Source organism: Perissodus microlepis, chromosome 11 (assembly GCF_051167445.1).
Source record: "Perissodus microlepis isolate ML-2025 ecotype Zambia chromosome 11, ASM5116744v1, whole genome shotgun sequence".
NCBI classification, from domain to species: Eukaryota; Metazoa; Chordata; class Actinopteri; order Cichliformes; family Cichlidae; genus Perissodus; species Perissodus microlepis.
The window spans coordinates 37,182,764-37,204,884 of NC_140471.1; the positions used below are offsets into that span (position 1 = coordinate 37,182,764).

The window sequence follows — 22,121 nt, forward strand, 5'->3', positions numbered from 1 at the left end:
GGAAGAGTCACCTGGATAAAGACATGCAGATGTGCTAACCTGCTGCCTTCATCAATGAACCGGCCGACCACCGGAGAACCTGCAGGTTCAGGTGTGTGGACCAATCAGTCAGATCCATCCTCAGGATCAGGCGCAGGTCAGCGAGACAAATCAGTAACAGTGATTATCTACGTTATTATTGATCCGTGAGGAAAGGTCTGATCAATCAGTAAGACCTTACTGAGGTTATTAAAGGGCTGAATCAGCTACAGCAGAGTACATCACTGAACTGCTGCCGATAACAAACACTCACAGCCTGCAGGGGATGATGAAGCTCCTCCTCCTCACTGCTCACCTGTCCCCTGAAACCGAACATTTGAAGCAGCTAGCCCCTCTGCTAAACCGCTCCGACCTGCAGGTTGACTCGTTGCTATGGTAACGCGGAAGTGGTCGGTAAAACCGGCAGCAACAGAAGAAGACTTCGCACGTAAACTCTTTGCATTATGACGTCACGCCAGGTGAGTTATAAGATGTAAATGTTTGCGGGAAGACCGTTTTCGATTCAGCTATTACGACAGTGAACTCCATAGACCACAATCCACCGCAATGAGGTTCTAGCCAATAGGAGGCAAGGCTGACGGCTCGACCAATTAGAGAGCGGCGGGAGCTTTGAAACTCCAGGCAGGAAACAGTCGGAGGACGGTTGGAGCTCCGCTGCGGTTTCTGTGTTTTTACCGAGACTTTGGGACACATTCGGGCACCGAGAGGACCCGCACCGGGACACCGAGACACCCGTAACGACCCGACACAGACCCGGGACACCGAGAGGGGGGACAACATGGCGGATTTAGCCGCGAACGGCCACTGTGAGTGTCGGTCAGAGAGTCCGGAATGACCGCAGCGTCAATCAGATTCATATGCAATTAACTCGGTGTCACACTCCGTGATTTTCTGCGTCTGTGGGGTTAATTTAAAGGAGCTGACCTCAGTGCTGCTGCTTGCAGCTGTACCGATCAGCTACAGCATTAAAACCACCACAGGTGAGTCACCTGTCACAGGTCAGGTGATCGATGGACACTTGTCCAGGTGGACTCCTTATGATCCGGGTCTCAGCCTAAGCTCTAAGGGCGTTTTCCCACATGCGGTGTTCTGGTTCACCTGTACAGGTGGACACCGCTGGTGTGAAACAACCTGTGGAGGAGGCATTCTCGGTCTGGTTAGATTACGGCGTGAACGTGATGATGTCATAGGTTTGAAAAAAACCTATGAGAGGACGGTCCCTTGTGGCTCCTCTGTGATTGGGATCAGAGTAAAGAGGCCTTTGTAAGACTCGGAGTTTACATCAAATATTACTACTGCTTTCTGAGCTCACTGGTTTAGCGAAAACTTCCCACCTGACCATCTCAGACTTACCTGAAGAAGATTCCAGGTCAAAGATCCTCAGCAGCCTGCTGTCATCAGTTGCAATAAAAATTCTTGTGGTGATGAAGGTGGTTCCCGGGAACATCAGCCTGCATCTGGATGAAGACGCGTTTGTAACGTGTTAGGAAGCTTCAGCTGCTTCAGACCGATTCAAAGATTGTGGATCAAACGTGCGTCACGTCCTCCATCATCATCAGCCCGAGCTCACCCGAAGGAGCTCCGAGACCTCGAAACACGGCAGACCTTCATCACCTACGGGACTGTAAACTGATGATGGCAGGAAGCTGAATATGCCATACTTCCTGTGAGAAGACTATTTTTGAGCTGGAATTTTTTTCAGGTGTGAGGGAAGCATCAGGAGTGCAGCTGGTTTTAATGATGTGACTCATTAGTGTTTTTGTCTGTAACTTGGTGCTGATCACATTCATTGATAAAGAGCAATAAATGCATGATCGATCATCCAGGTAAGGAAAGGTTGCTTCTGTTCATCTGAAGCGTTTCCAGAGGGAGAAACGTTTCACCATCATCATCATCAGGTGATATCTTTAGTATCAGCTAACTGCAGGTTCTGAACCGGACATTTGAAACCAGGCCACGGACCGACGGTCCAGGAACTGACCTCATGGCCTGTCGTTGGTCAGCTGATGAGGGTGAAACGTTTCTCCCACTTCAGACGAACACAGTCGACCTTTTGGGAACGTAATCAACAGTTTGATCTGATGTAGTGTTAGAAACGGGCTCAGCGTCATTTAAACAAACTGAGAGCACAATATTGATCTGCGGTTAAAGGAGCGACACGGGTGTGATGTCATGTTTCCTGGCGTGTTGCAGATGAGCGTCTGACCGCCGAGCAGATGGACGAACAGAGGATCCAGAATGTGGCCTATCAGTACCTGTGCAGGCTGGAGGAGGCCAAGAGGTCAGTGACCCGGACCGGGAGCACCTTAAGTGTTTGCTCACTTTTGTTAACAGAACCAGTTTCTTCTTCAGGTGGATGGAGGCATGTCTGGGGGAGGAGCTTCCTGCTCCCACAGAGCTGGAGGAGGCGCTGAGGAACGGCGTTATTCTCGCCAAACTGGGTCATCGCTTCGCTCCGAGCACTGTTCCTCAGAAGAAGATCTACGACCCGGAGCAGCTGCGATACCAGGTCACGACACACACCAGCTAGAACCAGTCTGATCCGGTCTACCGCTCTTTGGGGGGCGGGGTTATTGATCAACCTGATGATCAGCTCTGTATTGATCCCTGCAGGCTGTCGGTCTTCAGTTCCGCCACACTGATAACATCAACCACTGGAGAAACGCCATGACGGCACTTGGGCTGCCAGCGGTCAGTGAACACATCGACGGATCATAGTATCGATTAGCTGATTGGTTCGAAGCTGGGCTGATCACCTGTTGTTGTTTCCAGATCTTCCATCCTGAAACGACCGACGTGTATGACAAGAAGAACATGCCGAGAGCGGTGTACTGCATCCACGCGCTCAGGTACGCCTCGTTGCTCGTCTGATCACCTGTCCTCTGTGCCGCCTCTCACCTGTGCTCACCTGTGCTCACGTCTCTCTGCAGCCTGTACCTGTACAGACTCGGTTTGGCTCCACAGATTCACGACCTGTATGGAAAAGTCAAGTTCACAGGTAAACGCCACACAGGTAACTAATGATTTGGGATTAGTTTGGATTTAGTGTACTTTCACAGAAGTTGGTGCTGGGAAGGTTTGGAAGGGGCTTTGACACCCAGGGGGTGGGTGCTACAGTACTGGGAGTTGGACCAATCACAGTCAATTTTGCTGACCTGTAACTTTGTTCAGAGGAAGAGATCAACAACATGAAGCTGGAGCTCGACAAATACGGGATCCAGATGCCCGCCTTCAACAAGATCGGAGGAATCCTGGCCAATGAGCTGTCAGTGGACGAGGCTGCAGGTAGGACCAGACTCTGATTGGCTGATAGCGGACGGAGCTACAGGATAGGAACAGACTCTGATTGGCTGCTGGGGGTACTGACCCTGCATTCTGCCAACAGTCCACGCGGCGGTGGTAGCCATTAATGAGGCCGTGGACCAAGGGGATGTGGGTGTGACGGCGGTGGCTCTGAGGAACCCCGCTGCTCTCCTCACTGACCTGCAGGAGGCGTTGATGAGCATCTACCAGGAGATGCTGCAACAAGCGAGGAGGAGGAAGGCTGAACGGGCCGCCGGCAGGGTAAGACTTTGATTGGTTAAAGAGATTTGTGTCCGTCCAGTCAGGTGAGCAGACTGTTGACGTGTGTGTGTGTGTGTGTTCGTGCGTGTGTGTCAGCAGGCTGTGGCAGAGGACAAAGACATGTACGAGGAGTATCTGACTCAGAGGGAGATCCAGGACCACATCAGTGCCGTCAATGGTGAGAAATAAGCTCCTCCCCCTGTTCTGATGCCATTAATGCTGGTATTGATGACCTAACGATTATGTCACTGTGGGCGTCAGTGCGGGCAGCGGTGGAGCAGGTCGACGAGGCTCTGGATGTCGCCAACGAGCTTGCTTTGCTGTCGGCACTCCAGCTGCCCTGTTTGGCCCTCAGGGGCCTCCGTACTGACAATGGGCCCTGGTACCTGGATCAGCTGACTGCAGACCGCCAGCAGAAGGCCCAGGTAAACTAACAAGTGGGGCCCCTGACCTCTTTCTGAACTCTCTGTGACCTCTGACCTCTCTGTGACCTCTGACCCCAGAATCAGGGCTCTGTGGATCCTCTGGAGCATGAAGAGCTGCAGGAAGGCATCACCGCTGCCAACCAGGAAGCTCAGAGCACGCGAAACAGTACGCCATTTTCTTCCCACGCCCGAACCAGGCTCACCTTTTGACCTCTGACCTCGCCTCAGTATGTGTGTGTGTTTGTGTGTTTCAGTGGTGGCGGCCCTCCAGAGCGTTAATGCGGCACTGCGTGGAAATGACCCCAGACGCACCGTCAGCTGCCTGATGACCTCTGACCTCCAGCTGCCTGAAGTGTTTCCGTTTGCGGCGACATTTTATCACCGAGAGCTGCAGCTGCTGCAGAGGCAGACGGCACAGGTAACCACGGCACAGGTGGAACACCGGGTTTACCTGGAGATGAGTGACAGCGTCACTCAGGGGTGGATCTAGAAGGGTGGCATCGGGTGGCAAGTGCCACCCTAGTTTTGCATATGACAGTGCTGTTTATTAAAATAAGATAGCATTAACAGTTTGAGCGTAGTTACAGTCAACGGTGAATATAAATGCTAAAACTGAATATATTGCATAGAGTTCCCCCCTCCACCAGTAACAAATGGTTCAGCCCATAGCAGGACCGGCTTTTTTCTTGTTTTCAGTAGCAAGCGATGCTTATGATGGTGCCAGAGCACATTTTGAACAACACCATGGGAATTTCAGATTTCACACAGGTGGTTGGATGTTACACTGTGGAAATGGAAGGAAGGTGAGAGTTATTAACCCTCTGGGGTTCACGGACACGCTGCACCTCCAAATCACATGACTGATGTAAGATGACACCGCAACAAGCTGCAGCCACGCTGAGTCTTTCAGCCCGTGTTGAAGTTTGGACTTCAAAGTTTTTACATTTTAATTACAGGCCAGTAAATCCAGAGTTATGATAAAAAATATATATGAGCCATGTTTTTTTCTAAATACTGTCGTCACGTTTTTTGTGTTTAAAAACAAAAAATGTTTTCTAAGGACAACACGAAAACGGTAAAGAAAGGGGGGGAAAAAAGCCTCTTTCCTATTGGTGGAAAAATGTACCATGTCGACCAATTAATGTCACAAAGGCACATTGCAATGTAAACACTGTCACCAACTAGAGCAGGGCGATATGACCAAAAATATTTATCACGATGTACATTTGAAAATCTGCGATAACGATATAACTGACGATATAATTGACACGAGACAAAATATTTCACAACTCCTCAACTTTATTAGTGCAAAAAACCATCAATGTATTTTCACTTAAACAAGCAGCTGTTTTTATCTGCATTAAAGTTATATAAAAATGTAACAGTGCAAATGCAAATTCGTTGCTGACAGTTTAACCAAAAGGCATTTCCAGTGGAAACTGGCCGACGTATCCTCAGCATAACCATGTATAACATCCACAAAACTTAAACAGAGGTTATATACACACAATACGGTAATATTATGTTGAAGCACAGTACGTATCACTCCGCGAGGCTCCGCCTACGACAGCCGTAATGCTCCGACAATCCATCAAGCGGTGCGGCTTCGTAGCTCAGCGAAGTCGTACTGAAACATTTGACAGATTTTCGAGCGCCGTGTACATAAAATCGTTTCGAGGTCAGTAAACACAACCAGAGTTCATAAATAAGGCTCACGGGATTATAAGGGGCTCTGTCGACTTTCAGGAAAATCAAAGGATTGATTTTAAGTGTGCCGTATTTTCCAAACAACACGGTAATAACGACGGCCCGCTAGCATGCGCTACCAAAAATAGTGCTTTGTTGTGTATCTGACGGACGAAAGCTAAACCAGTTCCACCACTGAAGTTGCAGCATTTTTACAAACCAGTTCTGGTTCATCGTTTCATTCAACGATCCGCTTTCGCTCTTCTCATTCTGCGTCGCCGTCATGTGCGTATGTAAACAAAGGCACTGCACATGCGCGTTTTACCCATATTCTATCGCCATATTTCATTTTCTTAGCGTTGCCCAACATTATACCGGTGTTACCGTGAACGGTATGATATGGCCCAGCACTAGGTGGTCCCCTGTGTTTTTTTTGCTGGGAGTTTGCAACCCTATTAGTTAGGTTGTTTAATATTTCTGCTAAGTGCTCTTTAAAACACCAGAATAGGGAGGATGGAGGATTTAAGTTAATTAGATTGATCAGTTTTGCTGAACTACGAAATATTTTGGGTGCAGTGTATTTCTTGCATACAGGTATAACAGAATAGCTTTAGTGTTTTGTTTTTTTAAAACTTGAGTATGAACTTGTACAAAATGCAGCAACGGTATGATATGACCCAGCACTGTCACCAAGTAGAAAACCAGCGGAGTGATACACCTCCTGTTGTCAGGCCTGCAGGTTTATCCCTGTGCTGTTCTCCTGTCTTGTGGTGGACAAACAATTTCTTTTTACTGTCACACATAATTTGTGGGGCATCTTATTGCGACACCTGATTTTAGTTTTAGTAATATTTTTAAATGGTTGTACAAAATAAAAATAAAAAAACGGCAGGTGTATTGGCTGCATTTTTAGATAAATAGTTGTATATGTTTACAAAATGTGTGCATAAGTTTACAAAATGTACAATTTATATTTACATTTCAAGTTATAAAAATAATTTACTCAACATGTCTGTTTTTTGTTTACAGTAAAAAAGATACTACTAGGATTTGAAGTTTGTGTGATTTCAGATCAGTTGTGTTAACACAGTATGTCAATGAAAAAACAACTAAATTCAGACACGTGAGGTCAAGCTGAAAAGAATGATACCAAACAAGGAGGGGAAAAATAAAATGACACAATTTGAAGGTGAAATACAAACGTAAAATCAAAAGAAGTCAAAAATGACCGGTTATATTTTGGGCCTCAGAGGGTTAATCCAACAAATCATGAAAAATTAGGTTTAAATCTTTGTGCATGACAGTGCAGATTTCTGACATTTTGTGTAATTTAAGCTGTAACGATTTTACCTTTTTTCTAACAATAAACAGTGAAACTTAAGTTAGACTTGTGTTGGTAAATGAACCGCCCCATGTTGTGTAGCTTTCTGGATTGTATACTTACTGGGCTACATATTTATTTATTATACAGGCTATACAGTACATAACATCACATGTTTTATGTCACTAAAGTGTTTAATTATGTGGGCTACAGAAAATAATTAAGTTATGGACTATATTTCTATGAAAAACGTGTATACTTACTGCATTTTAACCATATGTAACCACCTGCATGTGTGTTTGGAAAAAAAAAGCCTTGATTTTGCCACCCTAAGAAAATTCCTCTAGATCCGCCCCTGGCGTCACTGTCATTCAGCTGGCACTTCCTGTTGTCTCCTCCAGGGAGAACTGCAGGAGGAGGAGCTCTTTGTTGCCGTGGAGATGCTGTCAGCCGTTGTTCTCATCAATCAGGGTCTGGAGGCGGGACACCTACAGCAGTTCAGCTCCTCATTGGTCAGTTCGTCTGCAGGGCTCTCTGATGTAGAGCCCGCACTGCTCGACAGGTACCGCCTCTTACCCATTTACCTGCTGATGATGTCACTGTTGATAATGACGTCCCTGATGATGGTGTCACTGTCGTACAGGTACTTTGAGACACTGGCTGGTGTGAAACAACAGGTGGGCCGAGACCTGCTTACCTGGAACCAGCTGCAGGAAGGAATCGCTGCTGTGAACGGCTCGGCGCAGGACGAACAACAGCGTACGGCAACGCGATGACATCGTTACCAACACACAATGATGTCATTATAAACAACAAACATTAACTTCTTTGAATTCTGTTGAGCTGACCCTGCGACCTCTGACCCCTGTGACCCTCAGAGCTCCTGGCCGTTGGCCTAATAAACAAGGCCGTGATGAGCGGAGACCCTCAGCGGCTTATCTCCGCCCTGTTGCTGCCCTCCTGCGGCGTGGACGAGGTTTCACCTGCCAATGCCTGCAAGTACCTGACCCTGCTGAGCCAAGCCAGGCAGATCAAAGCTCAGGTAACTGCTCAGGTGTAACTGCACAGGTAACCGAGCCATCACCTCAACAGTCCCTCAGAAACTGTGACTTTAGTCTTTATCATGACCCTCTGGAGGTAGAATCCAGGTGAGGTTTAAACTTTCAGTCACATGTCCCCCTCCTGTCCAACCAGGTGAGCAGAGACCCGGGAGCCGAGCTGTGGTTGGCTGATATCCAGGAGGCCGTGAGGATGGCCAATCAGCAGAGTCAGAGAGCTCTAAAGTGTGAGTCACAGATTCATTTACCTGCACAAGTAACCACACCTGTTCAGTTTTTAAGCATGTGGGTTAGAAACGATCAAAGGCTGGACCGCCATCGTTTGTGTTTGATGATATTCGTGATCATTGCGACGCACCTGCGGCGCTTTGTGTCAGACGGAGGAAGGTTGTGAGAGCGAAACGTCTTCATCTTACCTGTTAGCTGTCAGCAGTGACATCACTGAAGGTGTGCTAGGAGACAGGTGTGAACATCGCTCCGAGTTGCACAAGAAGAAACGACTAAAGGACAGAACTTCCCGTCAGCGTGTTCATTATTGATCCGTGTGTTGATTATTGATTGTGTGTCCGTCAGTGTGTCTGTCCGTTGCCGCGGTGAATCAGGCCGTAAAGGAGAACAGGGCGAAGCAGACGCTGCGGGTGCTGTCTCTGCCGGAGGCGGAGCTTCACGGAGTTCTACCTGACTGTGCTGCAGAATATCAGAGAGAGCTGAGCGCCTTGATGGCACGCCGCACACGCACAGGTGACGCACCTACGCGCGTGCACACACGCACACACGCACACACACACACAGAGAATCACGTGTGTGTGTGTGTTCAGGAGATAACCGCAGTCAGTGGGTTCGAGTCCGCCTGCAGGACGGCTCCGTTCATTTCTTCCACCTGAGCAGACTGGAGGGCTGCTGGGAGCGCCCCCCCGGCTTCGTGCACAACAGCGTCTTCTTGGATCGCCACGACATACAGGTGAGACACACCTGAGGCTTACCTGCTCACTTCCTTGTCAAACCAGAACAGTGTTTCTGTGCTTGGAAAGTTTGATCTGCGATTGGCTACAAGCTCGCTGTGCCACTGCCCCCCCTGCAGGAAGTGGTCAGCAGCGTTTCGGCCCAGTACAGTCGCGGCGTGCTGTGGCGGAACAGCGAGGCCCTCGTCGTTCGCCTGCAGGCGCTCTGTCGAGGCTTCCTGATCAGATGGCGGATGGCGGCACGACGTCACTTCCTGATGAATCAGACAGCCGCTGTCATTGTCATCCAGGTGAGCGTGAGCCCCCTTGGAGAGCTGAGGCTCGTCTGGGAGCTACAGGTGTGTCACAGGTGTGCTCTGCTCTGTGTTCAGTCTCACTGGAGGAGGTTCGTCGAGCAGAGGGTCTACAGACGGCGCCTGCAGTTCCTCTACATGAACTGGAGAGCTGTCGTCAAGGTAACAGCTGCTGTTCCTAATCATGTGACTGAGATTAGATTAGCAGGTGCAGCTCACCTGATGAGCGTTATTCACGTCGTCTGCTTGTGTGAACAGATCCAGGCGTTTGCGAGGATGTGGTTGGCGAGGAGACGATATTGCGCTCGGCTGAGTTTCTTCAGACGTAACGTGAGTTGTTGTTTTTTGTTAACGTTGTCTGTTTTATTGAGAAAGCAGTTGAACATAACAGTAGTTTGACTTTTTACAGTCTTTGCTTTTTTAAACTTGTAATTGAGAAGAGAAAAAACCAAAAAGAAGAGAAAAAGAGAACGAAAGAAAAACCCTGGGTGGGTAAGTCAGCATCTTAATGTTGAAATGGGAATTCAACTCAGGGCTTCAACGTAAAGAAAATCAATTTTAAGTTTTGATTAAAATAATTTCTGACCTGTAGATATCTAAAGAAGTCATCTGAGCCTAAATCATGTTTACTCCTTAAGAATTCAAAGCTTTGGCATGCCCCCTTGTGGGCAAATGAATAATATTTAGTTATACCTTTTGAAATCCTCTTGAATCTATTATCGCACTGATTCGGGGTAAAATCTGAATCATATGCACACCATCTTAAAACCTTGGAGGCATTTTCCAAACTGCAGATTCTGATTACTTCTTTCAGAGCAGATGTCATTATTTGTAGTTAGGGCTGCCACAAACGATTATTTTGATAGTCGACTAATCAGATCATCATCCATTGGACGTAAAACTACAGCTTATTGCACCAGCAGCATCTGCTCTTATATAACTATCATTAGCTTACAGCTTTAAGTGTTTCAGGTCTGTGCTAACTAAAAATAAAGACAAGATGATAGTTTATTAAATTTTAATCAAATTTGCAGATTGTTTCGGTGAAGTTTAATAAACTCCTTGCTATCTAAAATATAACAGGACACCGGAGTAAATTCTCATCTCACACTTCTGATAATCAGCTGTCTGCTTGACGTTTATTCAGCTGTGTAAAAACTATAACTTTAATCTCAGCCAAACCGATTTACTCAGGAACAAATAAAATACTGAAAAAAGCCAAACAATAACATTTTTAAGTTATCTAAGTGACTCATATATGTTTAACCTGAGTAGCGAAAGACGGCGGTGGGTTTGAAAACGATTTGCCGGGAGTCCGGTGTTCTCACGGCTCTAGTGAGCCTTGCCCCCGGCTCGCTATCGAGCTAGTGGGTAACAGACGTCTCCGAAAACGTCGGAGCGCTTTTGAAAATATGTGGTGTCTTGATAAACTGAGCAGATATTTGAGGTTTACACAGCTACATTCTCGCCTGAAAATATGTTAAACGTTTATTTTGTGACCCAGAAAGAATAATAAGAGTAATATTAAAACTAACTAGCTGCCGCCATTGTTGGAAACTGAGCTGGGCCGCACTATGAATTCTGGGACACAGCTTCTTCTTCTTCTTCGGGGTTTAACGGCAGCTGGCATCCTTGTACATGCAGTGCTGCCATCTTCTGTTTCAGTCCGTTATTACACTCTTAAATCCTACTACTTATTCCTGCGTCTTTTGGGATCTTACAAAGCTTCAAACGACGCGTCGACTATTAAATCAGTCGTCGACGATTTTGATAGTCGACGTAATCGTGACTAGTCGACTAATCGTGGCAGCCCTAGTTGTAGTATGGGTTCGTCTGCCATGTGTATTTTATTCTGTAACTTTATATCCGATATTAAAGCTGTAACTGGTTTTCCTTCAACTATTGTTCCTCCAACATCTTTCCATCCGGCGGTGTAATCTGGACAGCAGAGACATATCAGTGGTCTTAGCTGAGCGGTGCAGTAATATTCTCGTAGACAGGGAAGCCCACGACCTCCGTTTTCTTTCTTCAGTTGGGGCGTTTATATTTAACCGTTCCAGATGTGTTTTGAGAACATCGTATCCACCACACAGTTTGTGGTATGGGAATCTGTAAAGACTGAAACAAATACAGCAGTCGGGGAAGAATATTTAATCTGATTCGATCCTGGAGTGCAGGTCCAGAAACAGAATGGTATTCCATCTTTGTCTGATTGTATAGATTCGTTTAGCGGGGCGTAGTTGGCATTGAACATTTTGGTGAAGTCACGATGTATTACCACCCATAGGTACCTAATGCTATCTGCATCTCACTTCCATTTATAGCGATTCTTAATTTCGACTGGTGGTTCATAGTTTAAAGTTAATACTTGCGTTTTACTTACATTAACCTTATACTCTGATAGCATTTCCATGGTTTGGGGGAGTGCCTGTGAGGGATAGGATATTGTTAATAGTACCGTATTTCCCGGACTACAAAGCGCACCTGAATATTAGCCGCACAAGCTAAAATCAGGGGAAAATCCTGTTTTGTACATACATTAGCACCTGACTAAAAGCTGCAGGTGTTTCAATGTTGACTTATCATATGTAAGAGAATATGCACAAAGGGAATTGTCAGGAAAGAGATGGCTGTTTGGAGACACGCCCCTTTATTAATATTTTGAAAAACAAGTTATGGGTACATATTTGCATAACTTTTTAGGTATATGTACAAGTAGCGGTAATTACAAGTACGAAACATGTACTGTGCTTCATAAATGAGTAACAAATGTAGTACATAACAATAACCTACAGCACACCAGAAAAATAGATCCGGACTACCTTTTAGGCTCAGGTGCAGTGACACGGCTTTAACAAGAAGAAAAGTCAGTCATTCACCACCATCTTTCTCTTCTTCCTGCTAAAACCACCAAAGTCCTCTTCTCCAGTGTCGGATACGAACAGGCTCAGGATGGCTTCGTCATCCACTCTCAGCTTCTTTCCTTCGTTGTCACTTTCAAAACCAAAGAAATCCTCGTTGTCAGAGTCGAACACCCTCTGAAGGGCCGTGGCGGTGTCCTCCTCTCCATCGTGCAGCAGTCCAGCCCTTCGAAATCCGTTGGTGATCGTGGATGTTTTCACACTTTTCCACGCTGTCAGAATCCACCGGTGGAGTTGGGCATAACTTGCTTTTCGCCGCTCATCATCCACGACTCCCGCTGAACGTGTAGCGCTACTTTGAAGTTTGTTTTTCGCGCTACTTCGTACGGCACTACGTTGCCTGGCGGACGGACGTGTGACCAACATACCACTCTTGAACCCCGATCCTTCCGCCAGGCAACGTAGTGCCGTACAACAGCGGAACAAACAAAACAAATCCTCTTACGATATCACAAAAATCATGGACAATCCATAGAAAAGCCGCACCTGACTAAAAGCCGCAGGGTTCAAAGCTTGTGCAAAAAGTAGCGGCTTATAGCCCGACAATTACAGTAAGTCGTCAGCAAATGGTGCTGATTTCTGTTCCCCTCCTGCTGTTCTTTCTCCAGTTATATCCTGCCTCTGCCTGATCCACTGACTTAATGGTTCTACAAACAAAGCAAAAAGCAGTGGTGAAATACTGCAGCCCTGTCGTGTCCCGCCTTCCAATATAAATGGTTCAGCGAGGTCTCCATTGATTTTGATTTTAGCTGTTGGTGTATTGTATAGCCCTGAAATAATATCAATTACGGATTTATCAAAACCAAAATTCTCAAGCACCTTCTATAAAAAGGACCACCTCACTGAATCGAACGCCTTCTCAGCATCTAAACTTAACACTAAGGTCTCTAACTTTTGTTTATCGACCTGCCTCATTATGTGCCAAACCTTTCTGATGTTGTCCTGGGCCTGTTTCTGTTTGATGAAACCCGTTTGATCATTATGTATTAACCCAGGTAATATTGTTTCTAGTCTCTTAGAGATGATGGATGTGAACAACTTGTAATCAATATTCAGGATAGTTACTTCATTCTAGTTTATAGTAACGTGAGTTTTGCTGATGTCACTCTCACGTGACTCATGGACTCAGATACTCTCAGCATCTCATCAAGATCCACCTGTGAGGTCCTGATGCAGTACTTAGGACAGTGTGTACAACTGTGTCAGCCAGTCAGACAAAATCTCCTGTTTCCACAGTAACGGTTTGTGTCCACAGGTGGGCGCCGTCGTAAAGATCCAGGCCTTCTTCAGAGCTAACCGAGCTCGCGAGCAGTACAGGATGCTTGGTGAGTTCACAGATGCCTCTGATTGGTCAGGCTGCCGTGTCATCGATGACTCATTAATAAGACCTCTTCCCCCTCACCTGTTTTAGTGCACTCGGCCACTCCCCCTCTATCTGTGGTCAGGAAGTTCGTTCACCTCCTCGACCTCGGGGATGGCGACATCAGAGAGGAGGCGGAGCTGCTGCGTCTGAGGGAGGAGGTGGTGAGAAGCATTCGCTTCAACCGACAGCTGGAGGCCGACCTGGACCTGATGGACCTGAAGATCGGGCTGCTGGTCCGCAACCGTGCTACGCTGCAGGTACGGCCCCGCCACCTCAGCTCATCGCCACACACACACACACACCGATTGGCTCCTTGTTGTCCTCGTTAACAAAGCGCCGTCTGTGAACAGGAAGTGGTGTCTCACTGTAAGAAACTAACGAAGAAGAACAAGGAGCAGCTGTCAGACATGATGGATGTGGAGAGGAGTAAAGGCCTGAAGGCTCTGAGCCGAGACAGGAGGGAGAGACTGGAGGCCTACCAGCACCTCTTCTACCTGCTGCAGGTAAAACGCACACCTGCCCGCTGCTCGCTTACCTCAAGCTGACCTGAGCAGGTCCGTGGCATCACATTACTGTACCTGCCTGATTCGTGCAGTCATCTCTGCTTCACCAACAAGGCAGGGGCTCCACCTGGTGGTGATATTGTGCAACTGCAAGTGGACCAGACGATACACAATAACTGGCCAGCTGCAGATATAATGTGTGTGTGTGTGTGTGTGTGTGTGTGTGTGTGTGTGTGTGTGTGGCAGACACAGCCCCTGTACCTGGCTCAGCTGATCTTCCTGATGCCTCAGAGTCGCTCCACCTCCTTCATGGAGATGGTGGTGTTCAGTCTGTTTAACTATGGCTCCGACCGCCGCGAGGCCTTTCTGCTGCTGCAGCTCTTCACAGAAGCGCTCCGCTATGAGATCAGGTAACGATGATGTCACTGCACCTGTGTCTGAGCAGTAACGTGTTGTCACTGCTTACCTGTGTGTGTGATGTCAGGCTGAAGGTGGAGCAGCCCCAGGACGTGATCACAGGAAACCCCACCGTCATCAGGATGTTGGTGAACTTCTACCGCCACGCTCGTGGTCAAAACGCCCTGCGCGAGGTGCTGGGTCCAGCTCTACAGGACGTCCTGCAGGACCGCACGCTCAGCATCAGGACCGACCCCGTGGACGTCTACAAGACCTGGATCAACCAGACCGAGACGCAGACCGGACACAAGAGGTCAGAGCGCGTCTCTCCTGCGTTGTGCGTCTCTCCTGCGTTGTGCGTCTCTCCTGTGTTGTGTGTCTCACTTGTATTGTGCATCTCCCCTGTCTCACCCAGCTCGCTGCCCTATGAGGTTTCTCCCGAAGACGCTCTGGCTCAGCCTGAAGTCCAGAGACGCATCGACATCTCCATCATCAACCTGAAGAACCTGACGGACCGAGTCCTCAAAGCCATCACCGCCAGCCTCCACAAGCTGCCGTACGTCTCTGCCTGCTGCTGCACCTCGCGTCACCAGTCTCGTCTTTGCTAAACGGTTCTCTGTGTTGTCGCAGGTATGGTCTGCGTTACACCGCCAAGGTCCTCAGAGACGCCCTAAAGGCAAAGTTTCCTGAAGCCGGTGAGGACGAGCTCTACAAGGTGAGAACACAGATCAACACACCTGAATCACATGATTAGTTCATTACCAGGCCTCTGGAGAATTCAAGACATGTAGAGGAGGTCATTTAAAGCAGCTGTGTTGGATCAAGGATGCGTCTAAAACCTGCAGGACTCCAGGCCTGGAGTTGGACACCTGTGCTGCAGGTGATGAAGGTGGGCTGTGTTTCACGTGCATTTCTGCTCCTGCTGTGCTCAGGTGAGCTCAGACTGATGATGGAGGATGTGTGATCAGCAGATTTGGAGGTCTACAGAAATCACAGCTTGCAGGTCGGAGCTGAGATTTGATTGGTCGCTTGACGTGAAGCTTGGTCTCTGTACGGCGGCGGGTCTTGAAGTCAGAACCACGTGGCTCTGATGCCGTGACCTGAATTGAACCGCTAACGGCGAGTCTGCCCTACTCCCCGCAGATCGTCGGTAACCTGGTCTACTACCGCTACATGAACCCGGCCATCGTGGCCCCGGACGGCTTCGACGTGGTGGACCGTTCGGCCGGCTCAGCTCTGCAGCCCGAACAGCGCCACATCTTGGGCTCCATTGCCCGCGTGCTGCAGCATGCCGCTGCCAACAAACACTTCCATGGAGGTGGCTACCACATCAGAGCCCTGAACCAGTACATCAGCCAGACCCACAGCAGGTTCAGGTGGGTTTCAGGTGACCTCGCTCCGTTCTGAGGTGTCGGGGAGGTGGAGGTTCTCCTGACGGTGTTGTGTGTCTCAGGAGGTTCCTGCAGTCCGTCTGCGACGTTCCTGAACCGGAGGACCGATTCAGCATGGATGAGTACTCGGAGCTGCTGATCGTGAACAGACCCGTGATCTACATCTCTGTGAGCGAGCTGCTCAACACACACAAGGTCAGGAAGCTCCGCCTCCAGCTGTATCGTCATCTTTTCGCTGCATGCGCACCTGTACCTGGTCTACATAAGCCCGTGAACCTCTCACATGTCTCTCTGCAGCTGCTGCTGGAGCATCAGGAGGTTTTGTGCCCGGACCCCTCAGACCCCCTCGGCCTGATTCTGAAGGATCTCGGTCCGGTTCCCGGCCTGCAGGAACTCATCGGTACAGCCAACCGATGCTCTGCTGTTGCCATCCGGTCTGAGCCGGTCCGAGTCTGACTGTTTTCTGTCCTTCAGGTGAGTCCGCAGCTGATCCAGGATCAGACTCTCAGAGTAGCAAGATGGAGGTCTCTCTGACCCTGACCAACAAGTTTGACATCTTCGACGACGCCAACGACAAACCGGACGCCAGAGGACTTCTGCTCAGGTAACCCCGCCTCTAAGCCATTAGCCTCACCTGCTCAGTGTCTGTCAGTTTTTTACCTGAACATTAAAGAAGAACCCGGTGTTCACAGAAAATATATATATATTTTTTTTCCAGCACCAAGCAGCTGATCATCGATGTCATCAGGACGCAGTCAGGTGACTCTCTGCGTGACATCCTGAGGACGACACCGTCACGCGACCAGGTAAAACTCGCACTAATAGGTTGGTTGGTGACTGGCACCCGCTGCAGTCTTGATGATGTCTAGAGATGGCACGATACCACTTTTTCATGACCGATATCATAAATTTTGATATCTGTCGATACCGATATGAATCCGATAGTGTATTTTATAATCAAAACGTTTTTTGTTTTTTAAATATCTTGCTGCATTTTGTACAAGTTCATACTCAAGTTTTAAAAAAACAAAACACTAAAGCTATTCTGTTATACCTGTATGCAAGAAATACACTGCACCCAAAATATTTCGTAGTTCAGCAAAACTGATCAATCTAATTAACTTAAATCCTCCATCCTCCCTATTCTGGTGTTTTAAAGAGCACTTAGCAGAAATATTAAACAACCTAACTAATAGGGTTGCAAACTCCCAGCAAAAAAAACACAGGGGACCACCTAGTGCTGGGCCATATCATACCGTTCACGGTAACACCGGTATAATGTTGGGCAACGCTAAGAAAATGAAATATGGCGATAGAATATGGGTAAAACGCGCATGCGCAGTGCCTTTGTTTACATACGCACATGACGGTGACGCAGAATGAGAAGAGCGAAAGCGGATCGTTGAATGAAACGATGAACCAGAACTGGTTTGTAAAAATGCTGCAGCTTCAGTGGTGGAACTGGTTTAGCTTTCGTCCGTCAGATACACAACAAAGCACTATTTTTGGTAGCGCATGCTAGCGGGCCGTCGTTATCACCGTGTTGTTTGGAAAATACGGCACACTTAAAATCAATCCTTTGATTTTTCTGAAAGTCGACAGAGCCCCTTATAATCCCGTGCGCCTTATTTATGAACTCTGGTTGTGTTTACTGACCTCGAAACGATTTTATGTGCACGGCGCTCGAAAATCTGTCAAATGTTTCAGTACGACTTTGCTAAGCTACAAAGCCGCACCGCTTGATGGATTGTTGGAGCATTATATAACTTTAATGCACATAAAAAACAGCTGCTTGTTTAAGTGAAAATACATTGATGGTTTTTTGCACTAATAAAGTTGTGGAGTTGTAAAGTATTTTGTCTCGTGTCAATTATATCGTCAGTTATATCGTTATCGCAGATTTTCAGATGTATATCGTGATAAATATTTTTGGTCATATCGCCCTGCTCTAGAACCACCCCCCACCCTCCACCTCATGATGCTTAAACGACGCAATCAACCTAAATTTAATGCATGTGTAAAAAAAATTAAAATAAAACTGTACAGATGGTTCCCCCCAAAGGGATAAAGTACTATAGCTTACTAGGGTATGTTAGACTTCACAGTTACTATATACAGTAATGGACTTCTATACATTTTACATCAGATTAAAACTTGGGTGTAAGATTCGGATAATTATTTAATAAAAGCCAGACATGACAGTAAGAAAGAAAAGTATGTCTTTGTGCCCCCTTTTCCCTGTTCATGCCCTATCGGCCCCCCTGGCTAAACTTTGCTAGATCCGCCCCTGCACAGTTACCAGCCGTCAGCTGAGTAGAAAAAGATCCTGGTGTAGAAAGTAAATAAATTCTAACAACAGCTTATCAAGCTTAAACGTGCTGCTGTTGTTCAGCTGCTGGTTTCCTCTTTCAACCAGACTGCTGAGAAGTTTTGCACGCCACAGCGCTCTATCACGTGACGCACACTGCTCCGACGTGCTTATGAGCGGAGTTACGCCATGTCGCAAGTTTTGTGAGGTGCTTTTGTGATATTTAATGGATCGGATTTCATTTTTTAATTCTCTCCGATATCCGATCCAGTATTTTAGGTCCGTATCGGACCGATACGGATACGTAATATCGGATCGGCTATCTCTAATGATGTCATCTGATCTCTTCAAACAGGAAGTGTGTCACGATTGGCTGATGCAGCGCCGCGCCCAGCAGGATGCTCGGACTCCTGAGAAGATGAAGCGGAACCAGTTGCTGGTCGCCAACGGCAACCTGAGCCTGGAGGAGAAGAAGAGGAAGATCCTGAGGAGTCTTCGTCGTCTGGAGGGACTCGGCACCCTGAAACCGCCAGACAGCGAGAACCAGATCCTGCAGATGATCGCCAAGGTAACGAGACCTGCCTCCATCTCCTTCTATTCCAGCGTCCTCCTTCACTACATCCTGCCTGCAAGCTCCCTCCCTCCTCTGCACGTGTGCAAACTGTTTTACCCAGAATGCACCAGTGGCCTGTTGCCTGCATGTTTTCGGAAACGTCCCTATGTCACTGCACGTTTCCCCACCAGGACATCCGTCAGCAACGTCTCCACCGCCAGCGCAGAGGGGCGGAGCTCCTGAAGCTCCATCAGACTCTCAGCAGCCTGCAGGCTAAGAGCAGCTTCCACAGTGAGCAGGTGGACTATTACAGGCATTACATCACTTCCTGTCTGGACAACCTCACCGCCAGGTATGCACAAGCAGGTGTTTTTGGGTAACGACCTAGTTTTTCTCATCTCAGGCCATTAGCATCAGATATAACTTTCTGTTCTCGGACATGGCCGCGCCAAACGTTTAGAAGTACCGCAGCAATGAACGGCGATGGGGCGGGGCTGTGGTGACATCACACGGCAGTGGTGTGAACCAGGCGTTTTCACCTCGAGAGCTGTGAGGTCGGTTTTGGGGCGGGACGAACAAACGTTTGTCACACAATCAACAACACAAGGGATAAACTAAAGTACAACAAACAAAGTAATTCGGGAACAGGTGAGCCGAGGTTGACGACGAGCCCCGGGTACAGGAAGCTCTATCAGAGGCACCAGAATACGGGAGCTTTAAACTGTGCGTTCGAAATCTGAGTGAGGAGAAGCTCGCTGAGGTACGAGCTGAATGTTTGCATGAAAAGTTCAAACCTCACCAAGAGCGTTGGCGTCACGAGCTGAGCCGGCATCCACGCCGACCTGCCTTCAGCTGATCTTAAATATCCACCAACAGCTCCTGAAACAGGAAAGAGGTGCTTAGACCGCGTGTCCTGAAGGTGCACGTCACAAGGCGATAGGCCTGTCAGTAAGGTCCATCACTGATTGGCTTTTTCTTGCAGCAAATCGACCAATCAGAAGGCGGCAGACGGCAAAGGGAGGAACAAGCTTCCTGCTCTGAGCTACAGCGCCACCCGGCTGCACGAGAAGGGCGTTCTGCTGGAGATCGAAGACCTGCCAGTCACGCAGTGAGCGCAGAACACACAGAGGGCACACGTACGACACGCAGTGAGGACGCGTGCTCACGATCTCTCTGTTTCCAGGTTTAAGAACGTCATGTTTGAGATTGCTGCCGGGCCTGAGAGAGGAAGTTTCAAAGTAAAAGCTCGATTCCTCGGCGTGGAGATGGAGGAGTTCCTGCTCAAATACCAGGTAGGACCGAGGCCGGACCACGTCGAACCGGGCCACATAAACCAGGTGATACGAGTTTAACGTGTGTGTGTGTGTGTGTGTGTGTGTGTGTGTGTGTGTGTGTGTGTGTGTGTTAGGACCTGCTGCAGCTGCAGTATGAGGGTGTGGCTGTGATGAAGATGTTCAGTAAGGCCAAAGTCAATGTGAACCTCCTCATCTTCCTCCTCAACAAGAAGTTCTTCAAGAAGTGAGAGGAGCGGCACTCATACTCGGCTTCTGCGGCGAGGCCTCGTCCCACACTCCTGTCTATAATCAGGAAACTGAACGGCGTTTTATACCAAATGATCAGGATGAATCTCACTAAATTTGACTGACTTTATATCTCGCTCAGTGGGATGTCCTCATACACTCCTGTCTGTGCTGTAATCACTGAGTCAGTGCTCTGTCTGCAGCGCTGTCTTTGTTTTTATGTCCGTAAAATTTAACTAAAGAGATTCTTTTTTTATTTCACATGATATTTTTATGCATGTTTATATGATACTAATCAAACAGAGTGAGTCGTCTGTCTCCCTCTCTGTAACACTTTAATGGGACATCCTCTCCCTACACCTGTTTTAATATCTCACTACAGTATTTGGATGTGGTGCAGAGTGAGGCATCTTACCTTAGTGTCTCTCTTTGTATGGGAGCGTGTGTTTCAGTTTAATTTGGAGGAGTGACACGTCAGTGTTTTTGTCCTATCTTGGTTTGTTTCTCAGGATTCAAACCACACTAAGCTGTCTTATTTTGAAAGGTTTGACCCTTTCAGGACTCCGTAGTGGCTCATTGGTCACTGATGTCTGGTTGTAATGTTTAGCTGCACTGAGCTTTGACCAATCAATACCAGCTGATCAATACCTGTAAATATTTCCTGTCATTTCCTTCTTCTTTTGTCTTTGCTACAATAAATAAACATGAACATTTCAGTCATTATTTCTATTTTTAATTTAAAAGTTAAAAGACTAAGAGTGCGAATGCGTGTAAAAACTGATGATGGCCACGAACAAGCTGAATGTTGCTTTTTTTTTTTTTTCCTGAGATGTCATGCACTTTGGATTCTAGCCAATCATTTTACCTTTCCGAGGATAGTAGGCGGGCCCAGGTACGTACGTTCTTTTAGAGCAGAGCTACAGATTAAAAATGCCCAAGGCAAAGAGGTCAAAGTCTGGCTGTACTTCACAGCAAAAGATGCAAACTCAGCAGCCTGCAACAAGTGCTTTAAGGTGATACTGTGCAAAGGAGGTAACTCCTCGAATCTGATGAAACACCTGGCGACGTATAGCGGGGTTTTTTTTTTTTTTTTTTTTTTTAAGCCGAGAAATGCGCCGTATTTGATAGCTTGCTGCGAGACCTCACACCGAGCACATCTACTGCGGGTGTGGTGCCTGTTATCGGATCCGGAGTTTGCAACATCCCCCAAAAACCCGAAGAGGAGAGTCCTGGCCCCTAGCCCTGCCAGTGTAGCAGAAATGATGAGGATGATGATGCAGCAGCAGCCGTTCTTCTCTGCGTGAGTAGCGTAATGTTGTTCGTGTGTAATTTACGTTGAGTAGGCTAACCACGTTATTACATTAATGCATGTAAGGTGAACTAGCAAACACCGTTGTAGTTACATGAGGCTGTCTTCTTGTTTGATGGCAGATGCTCCCTTCACCCTGGCCAAGAAGGCTAAAATGACCAAAGAAAAAGAGGGAAACGGCTAAACATGAGAGGTTTTTGGACAAAGTTTGTGTTCTCCATTCTTTAAGCACCGGCACAGTTTCAAAAGTACCGGTTTGGCACCGGTATCGGATAAAACCTAAACGATACCCATTCCTAGTCGCCGGATACACAATGGATGCCTGGCAACACTCTCAATGGAGGACGTTAAAGACATGTAACCATTTGGAACCATGATGACAGGGTGAAAATGACTCCAAGGTTCCTCACAGCGTTACTGGAGGCCAAGGTAATGCCATCCATAGTAAGAATCTGCTTAGATACCATATTTCTAAGATTTTCAGGGCCGAGTACAATAACCTCAGTTTG

At 47.5% G+C, this 22,121-nt stretch overlaps 1 protein-coding gene across 5 annotated transcripts; it reads left to right on the top strand.

The window, feature by feature from the left end:
* The first annotated feature begins 384 nt into the window (after positions 1 to 384).
* iqgap3 (IQ motif containing GTPase activating protein 3) lies at positions 385 to 21,023 on the top strand. Of its 5 annotated transcripts, none has more exons than XM_084944681.1 (38): positions 385 to 497; positions 2,233 to 2,320; positions 2,392 to 2,548; positions 2,653 to 2,730; positions 2,812 to 2,888; positions 2,970 to 3,052; positions 3,211 to 3,324; positions 3,425 to 3,603; positions 3,700 to 3,781; positions 3,865 to 4,028; positions 4,107 to 4,194; positions 4,283 to 4,446; positions 7,437 to 7,597; positions 7,679 to 7,794; positions 7,914 to 8,077; positions 8,230 to 8,320; positions 8,667 to 8,834; positions 8,912 to 9,054; positions 9,175 to 9,345; positions 9,427 to 9,510; positions 9,607 to 9,678; positions 13,525 to 13,594; positions 13,681 to 13,889; positions 13,983 to 14,135; positions 14,382 to 14,545; positions 14,620 to 14,844; positions 14,947 to 15,087; positions 15,162 to 15,246; positions 15,675 to 15,907; positions 15,985 to 16,117; positions 16,220 to 16,322; positions 16,397 to 16,526; positions 16,641 to 16,728; positions 18,586 to 18,798; positions 18,975 to 19,135; positions 19,766 to 19,891; positions 19,967 to 20,075; positions 20,192 to 21,023. In XM_084944681.1, the coding sequence occupies exons 2-38, from the start codon at positions 2,256 to 2,258 to the stop codon at positions 20,303 to 20,305; spliced, it is 4,878 nt and encodes a 1,625-aa protein (XP_084800807.1). In that variant the 5' UTR covers positions 385 to 497; positions 2,233 to 2,255; the 3' UTR covers positions 20,306 to 21,023. The 5 variants fall into 5 exon arrangements, with proteins under 5 accessions (XP_084800807.1, XP_084800801.1, XP_084800804.1 ...); XM_084944675.1 differs by lacking the exon at positions 385 to 497 and adding an exon at positions 676 to 845; XM_084944678.1 differs by lacking the exon at positions 385 to 497 and adding an exon at positions 676 to 845 and having other exon boundaries at positions 3,703 to 3,781.
* Positions 21,024 to 22,121: the final 1,098 nt, after the last annotated feature.

What these genes read in the sequence shown, in the direction of transcription:
- iqgap3 (XM_084944675.1), top strand. Translation starts at nt 818, where the DNA reads ATGGCGGATTTAGCCGCGAACGGCCACT. An exon ending in CGGAGCAGCTGCGATACCAG is followed by an intron (nt 2,549 to 2,652) that starts GTCACGACACAC and finishes TGATCCCTGCAG; the next exon opens with GCTGTCGGTCTTCAGTTCCG. An exon ending in AGCTGCTCAACACACACAAG is followed by an intron (nt 16,118 to 16,219) that starts GTCAGGAAGCTC and finishes GTCTCTCTGCAG; the next exon opens with CTGCTGCTGGAGCATCAGGA.